We start from the raw sequence: 14,859 nt of genomic DNA, 5'->3' as shown, positions 1-14,859 counted from the left end.
AAAGGAAACTTGTTAAATTGCAGTAGAGTATCTCTGGTTGGCTGCTATTTCCCCCTCTACCACTAACCCCCATACCACACCTCTCAGTGTTTTCTCATTAGGTGAATGGTGGGCTCTTAGAAGTCAGCATCTTCTTTCAGCACATCTGTGTCTCCATAGTTCTCACATTCAAGACAAAAGCAAGGCCACTTCATAATGCATACGGGTGCCAGCTCAAAGCTGGCAATGAGCAGTCTTGCTGCCCTATTCACACAGCTTGGAACTTACGGGAGAGACCACCCCCTTCCTCAGACTCCATCAGTGGCCAACAACTCCATAGGACAGGGAGGGAGAATGAGATGCTTCCATTGGCCTGCATCAATCCATTTTTATTTTACATTTCTTTTGTTAGCTATCTTGAGTTCTTCAGCTGAAAAAAGGATATAGATATAACTACACAAAAATGTTTTCTTTTTGGTCATGTCACACATTACTTTATGCTACTGAATGCCTTAATGGGTGGAACAGTAATGGGAGGAACAAAGCATGATAAAATGCTTTTGTTAATCAATAATAATAATAATAATAATAATAATAATAATAATAATAATAATAATAATAGTACAGGCATTTATATACTGCCTTCCTTGGTCGTCAGATTTCTCCTCAGACTTTAATTCAAGGTGGTTTACATGGGCAGGCTATTCTAAATCCCCGTAGGGATTTTTACAATTGAAGAAAGGTTCTATCTTTCAAGAACCAAAACATTTCCGATGGATCTTTTACAGTCTGTTATCACTTTCTGGCCTCCAGATTCCTCCCACGCAGGCTGACAAGCAACTCCTTCATCTCTCCAAGAGCAGGTGGAATAACTCAGCTGGGCTTGTCAGCTGCTTCAAGGTCTCGCTGTTCACAGAGCTGCCAATGGCCTCGAACTGGCGACCGTTCAGGCAAACGGAGGCTAAACCCTCTAGACCAGACCTCCTGCCCAGAAGGAGGGAGCCCATGTTTAGGGGGCACTCATGCCCTCCTGTCCATGCTTAGGGGGCACTCATGTCCTCCAGCTTTGAGGGCACTTCTGAATGTCTCCCAGACCATCACATGAGAAACTAACGTGCTTTCTGCCAATGCCAAAGGGTGCTAAGTTTGTCTCTCCTCACTGGTTTAGTGGAGACCTCCTCTGTAAGTTCCTCAGTGATGCAGGAAGAACTTGGGAGAAGAGGAAGGAACCTATCACTTCATGCTTGGTACAAATGAAGTCACCAGGAAGAGATTCCGGGCAACCTGATGACTAAATTGTGTGGAGACAGACACTTTTTCAGGGCTAGCATGACTAGTGGAGTCTTCATCTTGCTTTGAAACTTGGGTTAGCACAGCAAAAATTGTCCTGCCTTTTCCAGGGACAATTTCCCAGGCACCTAGTTTTGCACATCAGAGTGTGGAGCAGTCTACAGAGGCGTTTTTCACAAAACAACTGTACAGCAACATTGTTCTTAAACCTTTCCAACTCACCGTTATAACATCAGATCTCACCTTCAGGTAAGTGTGTATGGAAGAGAAGCTTGGTGTGTTACAGATCCTGCATACTGGCTGAACACCCAGCTTGTGAGAAACTAATAGTGCAGAACCAGTCTAAATTCACCTTTCTCCTCATACCAGTTAGAGGTCCTGACATGCAGAGGGAGAGGGAAGCTACTGATGTTGATACTAAAAACCACCAATCAGTTTAGTCCGATTCAGTATAACTATTGCTACACTCTGTTGGAAAGATACACTGGAATATATTGGCAAGTATAAATAAATACTAGTACAATTTTTAGTCAGGCATAGACTAAAAGAGAAAGACACCAAAGGGAACAAAGGTACATTAGCAAAAAAAGCTTGAGAGTGGAATTATACAGACTTTCCTTATAACACATTTTTAGAATGCAACCATGGAGAAGTAATGTAGGAAATAGCTAACGACTACTTGGTCTCTGGGCACCTGAGATGACAGATGCAAGAATGCCATGTTATACTGTGAACAGAAATATGAATGATAAAGATGAGGAGGTCCAATTTCACTGCAATCTGTTTACTGACGTCACTGCTATAAGCTTCATCCCTCTTAGCTCTGTACAGTAACTGTGTATTCACAACTATTTGAACTGAAAAGCCTCTGACCTGTCTCAATACCTGCAAGCACCATACACATGCAAAGAGTCACTCCAGAGCACTCATCCCCCATTGGTTTTGAAGGAAAGAGCGGCACTAATGCCAGCACACAGTGGGAAAGTATGTATATGACAACACCAGCATTCAATGCTAGAATGGTCATCACATTCTGCTTGGCAGGGGATGTCATGTATAGCTTACACACTATTGCCTGTGTCCACCTCATTCCTCCCTGACATTGCTGGGTCTTGAAAGAATGTGGCAGTGAATAGTAAATTGGTGTAAAATAAAAAAACAAGCAGTCAACACAAACATCCAATCACGCTGACTTCCCCACAAGCTTTCTTTGTTAACCACAGGAAACAATTGAAAGACCTTGAGTTCCCCATTGTAACATGCATAGATATAGAACGGGCAGTGATAAGAACATACCCCCTGCTGCTGCCAGGAAAAGAGAAGCGCTGAATCTTTGCTAAAAAGGGCTGAACGCTGGCAAGAGTGTTCTGTCACTTTTGCGCACAGTAATCCACTGTGCCACCGAGTCCCATCAGAGGGATTCTGAAAACTTAAATGACTGAAAGCACAAGAGCACCAGCTCAAGGTTCCCAGCCAGCCCAGACATCCTAATTAGCTTTACACACACTCCCACTCGGAGGGGAGAGAGCACACACACAAAAAGGACTGTCACTTTGCTTTTTTCTATTTCTAAAAGCGTGTCTGTGCTCACTGGCTTTCCCACTGTGACACCTCTCACGGTAGTTAATTAGAATCATGTCACCACGTTAATGCGCTCTGACTGGACGCTGACAAACGTTCGGCCTGTATCCGGCTACAACCCCCTTCTCTCAGACCAACAGTACCTACAAAAAGCACCTCTCTGCTTCTAAAAGCCTTTCTTTCTTTCTTCACCAGCCAGAAAGGGCCCTGCCTCATCTCCCCGCCTGCCAGCCCATACTCCCCCTTGCCAGATATAGTTGCCATATTGCCTCACTCACGGAGCATCCGCTCCACCTGTTTTGAGTTGCCTGACCTTTAGCAGCACTAATTCAAAATGACACTGCTCATTTGATGACATTTCTGTTGATTTTTATTTTAGTCTCTTTTAATTATTTAACTCTGGAGTCTTTGGCCCCTCCCTTAGGCTGTAAAGGAGTTGCCCCCTACTACAAGTTGATCTAGGGCCATGCCCAATTCTGCCCTCTCTCTATCATTCTTGACAGGCAGGGGCACCACAGCATCTCAAAAGGTAGAGTGAGATCCCCTTATTGCAGATCAGAATTTAATGGAAGAGGCTTATTTGGTGGCTAGGGAAAGGAGAGTTGACTGGAAGGATCTGGGTGTGATGAGCCAAGAATACAGACCCATCAGGAGCCTAGTTCCCTTCCTTTTAAACAGCCATATGTGCAAAGAATGCCCTTGCATTCTTAAGGTTCTGTGCATTAATAGATGCTGGATGAGCTGAGAGTTAATTAAAGCAGAGGATAGTAGAAGTAGCTGCTGCAGCAGCAGCATTAGTGGTGCAGCACAAAGGGGCTAAAGTGCTAATGCTGAGGACTCAAAGACAGGTCTAGGATATCTTCATCCTCCAGCATCACATTCTAATCTAAACTATCTATCTGCTATACGTTGGGGGCTACTAAGGGAGGTGCACACTGTACAAGGTCCAGAGTGATGACTTTAAACCAAGGGTTCCTTCATATTCGGACTACTACAATGAACTATGAGGCTAAAGAATAGGCCAGTTGCAGACCTACCATTTGGTCCTATGGGGCAAAAGCCCCAGGCGTGAGGCACCAGAACCATGCAGAAGCCTCTCTGAAGCTCCCAACAGGGGCGGAAACTGTGCTTCCGGTTTTCCAGAAGCACAGTTTAAAGCGTCGGGGAATCTCACAGAGGTTACTATGACGCGTTCCTGGGTAGCGCAAGGCTCCATGAACCTCAGGTGAGGGGGGGCGAATTTCTGCTTGGGGGGCCGGTAGCCTGCAGGGGGGTGCCATTGCGGACCTTTGCCCCAGGTGCAGGGCTGGGGAAATCTACTGCTGACATAGGCTTCTTGGCAGACCTGGGATGGACATGCCAAATTGCACTCTGTAACCCCAGATCATTGGGATCCATTTGCTCCACAACTGTCGTCCTTGCTCACACAGGTCTCCTTTTCTTGCCTTCTAGTATACAGAGGTCACATTATTTCTATTCTTTCATTACAAGTCTATCAGTATTTTAAAAATATCCCTGCAACTGAAGGCATAACCTCATCTTCCAATTATAAGGAAACAGCCACAACGTTCCAGAATGAGGTGAATTTTGGAAGGGATTCATAATAAGAAGGAGAACAAACCCAGTCTCCGAACAGGAGGTACTGTACACTGCAACAGGCTTCATAATAGTTAACCAAGTTCTGCCTTTGGAAACCACACAATAGCACACAGACACTGGCATCACACCTGAGAGCCTTGGCAGGAGGTGACACCACACCACCCAAACTTCCATTCACCGATCTTTGGCCCTTTCTGGGCCCAGATGCTTCACACTCTCACCAACAATCATGTTTTCACTGCTTACTTGAAAGAACACAAACTACTAGACCCACAAAGGGCCAAAGATCTCCAAACACAGGCAGTCCAGAGGTAGGCTTTTGCATTTAAACTGATGCAACATAACTATGTTACTATGTCACCTCTGAATTTCCAGAACATCAGGTTTTGCAAGGTAAGCATTACACTGGGTGCGGGGACACCTTTGCACACAGCTTCAGAGAGTTTGAGCCAGGCCATCTGGACAAAGGGCTCAAATGCTTTATACCCAACCTGGATAGCTCCAGGCGGACTGTTGCCCAGACCTTCGCTTCTTTCCATGCCACTCAGGTAACAGCCAGACTAGGTACTGATCTCCTCTGTTCAACTGGACCAGGTGACCAGAGGAGCCAATAGAGGCAAGTTAAGAACATAAGAACGTAAGTTGGATGGCCTCTATAAATGGTTGTTTCAAGTTCAGCTCCTCCATCAGAACAATTCATCAATAGCAGTGCAAACTCACTTTTCTCTGACTGTCGTCTTATCTGGCCTTGATTTTCAGTCCAACTTTGACCGTTTTCAGTTCTGCTCTACCTCTGGATTCTTGGAGGATTCTTGAAGGGGCAGGAGGTCTGGTCTAGAGGGTAGAGCCTCTGTTAGCCTGAAGATAACATCAGAAGATCGCCAGTTCAAGAACACCCTGAACGGCAGCTCCCTGAACAGCGAGACCTTGAAGCAGCTGACAAGCTAAGCCGAGTTATTCCATCTGCTCTGAGCGAAGAAGCGTCTTGGCTGCCCTCCATGTGGGAGCCGCAGTCAGCCTGCATGGGAGGCACTGGAGCCCAGAAGTGAGATCAGACCCGGAAGATCCATCTGAAATGTTGTGTGGTTCTTGAAAGAGAGAACCATTTACGATTCTCCCCTTGAGGTATTTAGAAATGCCTGCCTAAGTAAACCACCTTGAATAGAGTCAGAGGAGTAATCCGATGACCGGAAAGGCGGTATATAAATACCGAGTTAGTATTATTATTGGATCCAGATCTGCCTTTTAGAGCCTGACTGTGACTACACAATGCATCTGGCTTTCCTGATCACTGGCTCACTACTCCAGACTTTGACCTCTGCCCAACCTCTGCCCCCCTGGATATGTGCTTGCTGTTCTGGACTGTGAGTACGGCCTGATTTCAATTACCTCTAGTTTTTCCCACTAGTAGGCCTGATTCCACAGGCCCTGTAAAATATGTAGGAACAACAAATGGATCATCTGGGCCCTGATAAAACCATGCTCCAAGGTAAGGGAACAAATATTCCCTTACCTTGAGGATGCCTCCATGACTGCCCCCGCACCATAGGATGCAGAGCACACCCTGTTGGCATGGCTACATCAGTGCTGGAAAGTTGGATAGGACTGGGCCCTGAGACAGTTCAGGTTCAGTTGAAACATCTTCCTGAGACAGAGCATCCCAAGATGAACCACATCCCCCAGAAGACCAACAAGGTATATGTTTAATGTAGCCTCCCAAATCCCTTTATCCTAGCAGGTACTAGCAAGCAAACAGTGCTTTGGGCAAAGGGGGAGCTTAACCTAAGCAAAGGCTTCTCGTTTGTGCCAACTCCTGGGCCAAGAGCAATGACTCCAAGTGTCAACACCTCTTGCTAAGGAAAGACAGGATATACAGAAATCCTAAAGTCTAAGATTTGCCACAAAAGAAATCTTTTCCCAGAGTCTATGACAAGAAACCTCAATCCTGTGAGAAGAATAAATTGTAAACATTTTTATAATTTGCAAAAATAATACTAAAAGTTGCTTCATTTATCTTGTTTGCAGAATCTGGCCTTTGTGGAAGATTTTGAAAAGTGTTGATGGTGAGAGGTGAGAAGATATATAGTTCATTATTTTCCGCTATAATTCTATAACAACAGTGCCAATATAGAACAGGATATGGGTAGGGAGAGGAGTTCAACAATTTAGACAGTTTACCAAAGCAAGCAGCAACTTCTGCAAGGCCCATTGTTCCAGCAGCCCAGTGAAATACAGGTAAATGCAGGCAGGTAGGTGGTTATGTTTGCACTTCTTATACAAAGCTGGCACAGAGGTAAACGTAGAGGGGCCTTGGGGCTGGAAACTTGGGGAAGACGTTGCCTACATCTGACCCAAGACCTCTCTCCTTAGGTCAAAAAGCCACCACCTAAACTGCTACCAAGCTATCAGAATGGACTATGCAACAATGAAAACTAGAAATATGTTGTTCTAAAAAAAAATCAGATCTGAGGCATCTCCCAGATTCCACAATAAATTCCAGGTCTGTACTGTGCAATTTATTGTGGCCAGGAGCACTTCTAGATCTGTTAGACAAAGGATTTCACTTCCATGTGATTTGAATTGTTTCCCGAGACAAGGAACACAGAGGAGAATGAAGGTTCTGCATAAGAGAGGCCAGGAGGGTGCACAGGACACAAAAGAGTGCATGCACAGAGGAAAAAGCCTGAAAGACGTAAAGTGGATAAAGTCAAGAAGCTGTTATGGTCTGTCAAGGTGCAGACTAGTCTGCCAGCTCCTAGAGCAAAGAGCACTGCATGACAAGGAGATGTCATCCCTCCTGACAAATAGCTGCTGCCTGCTTATACACACAGCAAATGTATGAACATTCCCATACATGCACAAACAAACAGAACTGTCCTTTAGTACCAGGCATAAACGCGTGGCAATGCCTCTCCAAAAACAAACTCTATACAGAGAATAAGGTGAGGAGGAGAGACTGCACCCTTGCAACTCCCACTGGGGTGGGTAGCTGGCTTGGTGGGAGTTAATTAGAATCTTGTCACTAAGTGAATGCACCCTGCCTGGACTCTGACAGATGCTCCCCTCTGACACTGGGGGCCAGGAGACAATCCACATCAAGCTACTGCAGAATGACCCTTTTAACACAAAGAGTAAACTCACTGCACAGCAAGTTGAAGCTCATTAAAACTGTCTACTCTGTGAGCATCCCATTAACCTCCCTGTTAAAAACACACAATCCCTCTTCTTCTCTTGCAGGCCTAATTAATGCTCAGGATCAGGAACAATATAACACCCTAACCTTCTTAGATTTCCAATCAGTAAATGAAAAGGGGGTAGGGAAGAGTCAGAAAGACACAGATGCATCACCTGCACCTCACACCATATTGGTAGTTGACCCTTTCAAATAGGTAGGCTTTCCCAGGAGACTACCAGGAGTTACGGAAGATTGCCTGTGCATAGCTGGGCAGTGTAATCAGGCTGCCATTTGCACTCAATGCTTTGGCTTGATCAGTGTGGTAAAGCTCCTGTATGCTATTTCCAAACTTGCTCTGCATGCTGATTGTGGTGGATGGATTGTGTAAACAGATTGCCCAGAGAAGGCTGAAAAACATTCATCTCCCATGACCACCCTCCCCCCATTTCACCTTTCTCATCTCTGAATAGACTCATAATACTAGTTTATGGATACCTGGAGAGAGGGAAGAAGCAGGCAGTAGAACAGACCAACTGAAGGCTCACACAGCCAAATCAGTAGCACTCAGTAGTTGCTAAGCTCTGAAACTTTAAAGCTAGGAGGACTTTGTCCACCACTGGAGATGGAGTAAAGAGGGAGAACAACTGCCACCGCATTTACTTGCCAGTTCAGGCCTGGAGTTCATGGGCTATTGGCAATGACGACCACCAGAGGGACCAATGCTACTGAGAGGCCATTCAGTAAACCATACACAGCCAGAACAAGCTTATGATTATTTGTATGGGGGAACATGCTCCCTTAGGCATGCTGGACACAAACCTTTTAGGTTTTAATAGATAATAAGCACTTTCAACAAGACTGGAAGATCACTGGCAGCCTCAGCAGGTGGGAAAAAATTGCCTTAATACAATTTATGTGGCCAGCTCTCAAAAAGCACATGGCAGAATTCTGTGCCAGTAGGAGCTCCAAAATCATCAAGGGCAGTCACATGTAGGGTACAAACAGAAATTTATCTGGGAGGTTACACGGGCATGGAGCAGAGCACAGGCCCAGAGTACTTCCAGGCTGCCTAAACTGCTTCTTCAGAGAGAGTATGATTGCGTTTAGAACATGCAAGCCCATCTCCTGCCCAACAAACCACCAGTTACCATCTTTCTTGTCTAGAGTCAGTCTAGTTCTCATCTAATTTAAAATAGAATTTACTGCTACTGCTGAATCAGTTGAAAAAGGGTAAAAATGCAGCATACTGATGACACTGCTCTTTAGATCATTGGATTGATCAGTGCACCAGCTGCATACAGATGCTAAAAAACAATGGAGACAAGAAGAAGCCTCACTATACTCTGCAAGGGCTACAGCAGAAGTCATCTACTACACCTTTTGGATCTAAAAGTTGAGATAAGGAAGGGCAGGGTCTTGACTAGCAAGGAAACCATTCAGCAAATTCTAAGGAGTCACAGCGGTACACAAAATTAAAACTGGAAGCTTCTCATAAAGCTGCTGTATCACTGCTCAGAGCAATGAGGAGGACTGATGATTCCACACAGTGGAGGGAATGGCTCCACCTCTTCCTAGATATTCTCAGGACCCTGATCTGGAACACGGACACTCCTCCTGTTGAACTGGCCAGATAGATGGAAGGGTTCAGGCTGCTAAATGGGCACAGTATCACTAGATTTTAGCTTTGGCACAAGTCCTTAATTGTTTGTGCACAAGCCCTGAGTTTCTGGGGTAATGAATTCCAGCCCAGAGCTGGAATGGGAATTTCAACAAGGGTCACTGAGTTCCTCATAACTGGAGTCCCACCGGGTGGAGTGTCATCTGACTGGACAACCTCTAGTTGTCCTTCAGGGTGTGTGGAGTCGCCATCTGTACTGGAAGCTACCCAAGTATCCTGCTTTTATTCCTCTGAGATCTCACTAAATCCAAGTACTAACAGAACCTGATACCTATCTTAAAAATTCATTTGGAAAGGCAGAACCTCAGAGAAAGAACTAGAACCCTTCTCTCTAAAATGTTAACCTTCCCTAAACAGCAGCATTCATGCTGCTCTCTCCCCCACAACTGCATCCTTCTACCCCCATACCTGTATTTCAAAGCGGGAAGGCCCAAGAAGACTAAACATATTTTGTTTCAGAATACTCGAATGAACGTTGCAACAAATAGCTGTTGAAAGCCCTCCCTTTAAAGATTTGTTTCATTTTTTGGCTGAGCCCAAATCATACTTATGTATGAAGCTCATCATAAGTATGAAAGTCATACATGTTATGAGTTTCACAGGCCTGCTGCACCTAGTGCTTTAGATCAGGGGTCTCCAAACTTTTTGGCCAGAGGGCCTCATCAAATACAACTGGCATGGTAGACAGCTGGCATGGTGTTGAGGGCCGGAAAAAATATTTTAAATATAAAATTTAAAATACATTAGAGATGGAACTTGAATGAATGAATGAATGAATAGGCTCAAATTTCCAGGATTTCTCCAAGCACCAACACACACCACAGAAATAAGGTACCAACTCAAATAGACCCCCATTACCCCACCTTCCAAGCAGCTTACTTAAATATACAGGAGTAAATCGGAGTAAACACCTGGATCAGAACCAGCACATCATAGGAGTGTGTTCTGAGGGCCAGAGAGGCCTCCCAGACCCTCAAAAACCTTTTAAGGTTTTCAGAGGGCACAAAAAGTTACTTCTGGGGTTTTTTTGGAAAACCAGGAAGTGATGTTTTTAGGCCTTTAGAAGGTGTTCTGAGGACCGGGGAGGCTGTACACAGAACACCCTCTGAATACCCTGGACCGGAGCATAACTCCAGTTGTGTTCAGTCAAGTGGGCCAGAGGCTCTCAGGGGTCCAGAGGCTGGCCACGGGCCAGATAGAGGCTTACTGTGGGCTGCATCTGGTCCCCAGGCCAGAGTTTGGGGATCAACTGCTGATGAATCCCACCAAGTACAGTGAGAAGGAGTAAGACTGAAAAACTGCCAAATAAATGTTTTTAAAGAATCCTGGGGGAAATGGAAGGAAAGGGGTCACTGTGCATTGGCAGCTGCCAAAAAGCAAGTGTCCCCCTGTGGTCTCAACAAATAGACTGCAGGAATGGCTATATTCTTTCCCTCATCAAAGGACACCTGGATCATTACTGGGCTCCAGGATTCATTTACTCTTTGCCCAAGACTACCCGTACTGAGGGACCTACCTGAAGCCCTGTATGCTGGCTTACTGCCAGTGTGCATTGTCGCAAACGTGCAATAGGGCATGTCTGCGACCATTAACGCAGGCCCAGTGCCGGAGCTAGCCAGTGTGAACCTGCGCTGGGCCAGCTCTGGCACTGGGCCCATGTTCCACCATCTGGCAGCTCACCTGAACCACTGGGCGGCAGAGAGGTGAGTGGGGGAAAGCGGGGGAGGCTATCTGAGGCGGGGTGGGTGGGTGGAAGGCGACATGGGACTCCTAGATTCTGCGCCGGCTCAAGAGCAACTGCTGAATTGAGTAGCCTCATTATGGGGATACTTTCTTTACCCAGGAGAAGTTAATGAAAGTCCCCTTCACCTGAGGAGCTGCTGTGGGCTGCCCGGTTGCATGTTGGATGCCATGGCAGCCTTTTTGGCTCCGTGGCAGCCTTGTGCACTGGACAACTCAGAATTGAGCTGTAGTCTAAAGCCTGGGTCACCCCAGTTGTCTTGTACAATTGCCTTTTGTAGTCAAGCTTGTGAAAAGTATACTGACCCAGAACATCACACTAGGAAGCCCCACAACTGCCAATATTTGCCCCTACCGTGCCAAAGCAAGGGCCAGACAATCATGGCTTCCACCTAAAAATCTCAGAGTTGGTTTCATATCAAATGGGGCCATTAGACATAGCAGTCAACCTCTCTTTCACCCTTTCCACAACCCATCAATGCTCCAGGATTTCTGCTCACCATACAATTGCAATACTTGCTTTTGAACTCTGGACTAAAATTACACAACTTTGCCCCAAATATGGGCAAGTGACACTTATCAAATTCACTTTTAAGCATTTGTAGTGTCAAACAATAAGAATATATTTATACTTAAGTCTCAATGCAACGGGTCCTAAACAGGAACAGTAAAAGGCGATGTGTGTCTTCGACCATCCGTGAAAGGAAGGAATTATTTGTTTTAAAGCTAAACTGATCCACTCTGTTTGGGACCACAAAAACCACAAGGCTTGTAACAAGATTGTGAGAATCACAACTATGAAAACTGTGTGTCCTTTTTGCAAACTGGAACACGCTTGGGGAAGTGCACATGTGGCACAACACTGTCATGCTAATGGAAAATTCCTTCAGTAAATGGGGGAGTCCTGTTTGACAACATCACTAAGAGGGCTAACTGCTGGGCTCAGAGCAGACATGGGGCAGCATTTAACCTCAATGTACTATAGCTTTAGGGCAGCATACAAGCACCTCAAACCACAAGCAACAGCAGCGCGTGCTCCCACTATGAGGTTACTTTGGCTGAAAAGTAGAAGCAAAAGCCCATGGAAAAAAAAAGTAAGTTGAGGAGACGGGAGAAAATAAACCACCATTATGCACAGCTATCCAGCAGGGCGAGCAAACCCCAAAGTCAGCTAATGACAACCTGATAAATGTACAAGGTAATTAAAGGTAGTGACAGATGATATTCTAGGGATGTTTGTTGCTTTAGTGTGGTAAGAAGAGACACCATAAACATTCCTATAAAACGCAAAGAGGAGATGGATGGTTCTATGAGGTTCCCAGCAACAAAATGAAACAGGTTTATCAGCATTTGTGCCCCCACCTACCCCCTATTATGTGGGCTCTTCACTGGCATACATATGCTACTGAAATGAACTTACATTCCAGCAGAGAAGCAGAATTTCAGTGCTACATCCTGTCAATGATGCAACTAGATCCATAGTGCAAAAAGAGCTTGCTAATTAAAAGCTGGTGAGCTTTAAATAATTCATCTCCTTAACTCATATTGATTTGGTAGTTTAGTGGTTAGGATCTCGAAACAATATTAAACAGCTTCCTCCAGGCTTGGGCAGAGTGATTGCAAATCTCTCAGCCCAGCAAATGTATGGCATTTAAGATCCGGGTAGAGGATCACAAGGCAAAGCAGAGCAGGACTGGTGAGGGCAAAACAAGGGAGATCCACATACCCCGGGGGAAGAAGTCAGGTCTTAGAACATTTTATGTAAAAAATGGGAAACAGTGACCGGCATCCCTCAACTGCAACCTCTCATATTTTCCCAGGACTAGCACTGCACAATATTCGCTATGGCACACAGCCATGCCCGCTTCCCCCAGTACATAAAGTAGGTAGGCAGGCAAACACACATATAATGATCCAATTCTGCTAGGACTGTCACATCAGAGATTTTAACACACACAAGCGCAAACAAGAAAGGACTGCATTATCTCACAGTCACATGCACTTAGTCCAGTAAAGAGCCAACAGCACTTCAAAGCTGATGTATGTGGTGGCATGGACATGGCCAATGCCACTCACCTGAAAAGAAACATCAGGGGCCAAATGAGTGGGGGAGGAGCTGGCATGACATCAGAAAAGACCATGTTATTATGCTTCAACAATACCCAAGGTTGCAGGTGCCAGTGGGGAAGGAAAGCACCACTCTTCAAAAGCATCAACCTTACTGCTGCCATCTCAAAGTAGAAGCAAGAGGTCAAACATTCTGAAGACCTATGAAAGGTGATAGCTCTGCATAAAGGACAGGAAAAATGAAAGGTACTAAGGGATCATGTTCCACTACCAGTTCACTGCTTGAAAATGGCTATTTCTTCTTCATTCAAGAGGCAATGGTGATCCTAACCTGATATGATCAACTTCTTGCCTCTTCATTCACACTTGCACCTAAAGCCAGTCACAGTCCCACTGACAGAGAGCAACACAACTAAGGTATCACAGCTGAGCAAGGATACCATTATGTACAATACTTTGACATAGACAAGAAACAGAAATGGGGAGGTGAGAAAAGAGACCTGTTACTGACCTATCCCACTGTGAGGCCTTCCTATGTGCTGTAGGTTCAGGCCTTTGTTCATATCTAAGAGTCCATTCTTTGGCCAGCTCCCCATGGCAAAGCTGTATGCCTGGAAAAGAGAGAGAAAGAAAAACAATGTTAAATTTGCAGCAAACAGTGGCTCAGCTTCTCAAGAGAAAAGCCTACTCAGTTGTTCAAAGTTACACAACACTTTGAACCACTCCAAGCTGATACTTGGTTGATTTCCCAGGAAACATTTGCAGAAATAATAAAAAGGTGTGGAATGGTAGACAGATCACCTCTGCCCTCAAGATCACTTAACCCCAACACTCTATTTTGGGCTTTTTGTCTCCACAACATTCTGTAAATACAAAATTAGCATTTCCCTCTCTGTAGCACTTTAATCTGGCTTAGTGAAGAGACTGTTGACTTGTTGGAAACTAACACTTTAGTTTATTGCAGATTTCACAACCCAGAATGCCAAAATCTCACATTTACTGGAAACAGTATGATAAAAATTGCATTATGCAAATTTTAGTTGAGTATTTCCACAAATAAGTCAATCAGATTTGATTTATTGTACCTAAATGCCATTCACCATCAGCAACATTGTCAATAACTCATTCAGGATAGTACCGCCCACGCTGGCTAAGATACTCTATCCTAAATAGATGCGAAACAGAAAGTGGAAAAAGATATTGGCAGACAGCAAAAGCAAGGAAATCAGGGCCATAAGAATGGATGATGAGCTATGCGGAGGAAAGAAATCACTCCGCTTATCCGCACTGAATACCCCTCTTAGAACTAAAGCTTTATCAGTCCTAAAGCTTTATCAGAAACTGCCTTTACCCTTTATAGATTTCTCTCTGCACTACAAGGGCTACAAACACAATTTAATTAAACCATGGATTTATCTCCCATACCTCCTGCACAATCCAGAGATGGAGAAGAAGCATTTGCTTCTAATTTTATCAATATATAAAATATAAGACACAAAATATATAAAGATATACACATGTGAAGTTTCCTATGAACCAACATACAATCATGTTAGGATCTAATTTCTATGACAAGAGGGGGAGTGAGGGAGACCATTGTATTTGCCTTCTAGCATCAGCTGGAACTATCAATCTCCCCTAATCAGAAGAAATTCATATTCCTTTCTTTTCTATTAGCAGAAACCAGCCTCTGACTTCTTAAGCCATTATGAACATATGGAGAGTCATATTGGCCTTATATCCCAAAGAT

At 44.7% G+C, this 14,859-nt stretch overlaps 1 protein-coding gene across 3 annotated transcripts in view; it reads right to left on the bottom strand.

The window, feature by feature from the left end:
• ERI3 (ERI1 exoribonuclease family member 3) overlaps positions 1-14,859 on the bottom strand; it is a 261,189-nt gene that overhangs the window by 74,506 nt on the left and 171,824 nt on the right. For all 3 annotated transcript variants that reach the window (XM_066624931.1, XM_066624932.1, XM_066624930.1), the window contains exon 7: positions 13,621-13,720. In XM_066624931.1, the coding sequence (XP_066481028.1) occupies positions 13,621-13,720 (100 nt within the window). The remainder of the gene's footprint in view (positions 1-13,620; positions 13,721-14,859) is intronic.

Source organism: Tiliqua scincoides, chromosome 4, assembly GCF_035046505.1.
Source record: "Tiliqua scincoides isolate rTilSci1 chromosome 4, rTilSci1.hap2, whole genome shotgun sequence".
NCBI classification, from domain to species: domain Eukaryota; kingdom Metazoa; phylum Chordata; class Lepidosauria; order Squamata; family Scincidae; genus Tiliqua; species Tiliqua scincoides.
The sequence above is the reverse complement of the archived record's forward strand: the minus strand, read 5'-3'. Positions and strand labels throughout refer to the sequence as shown.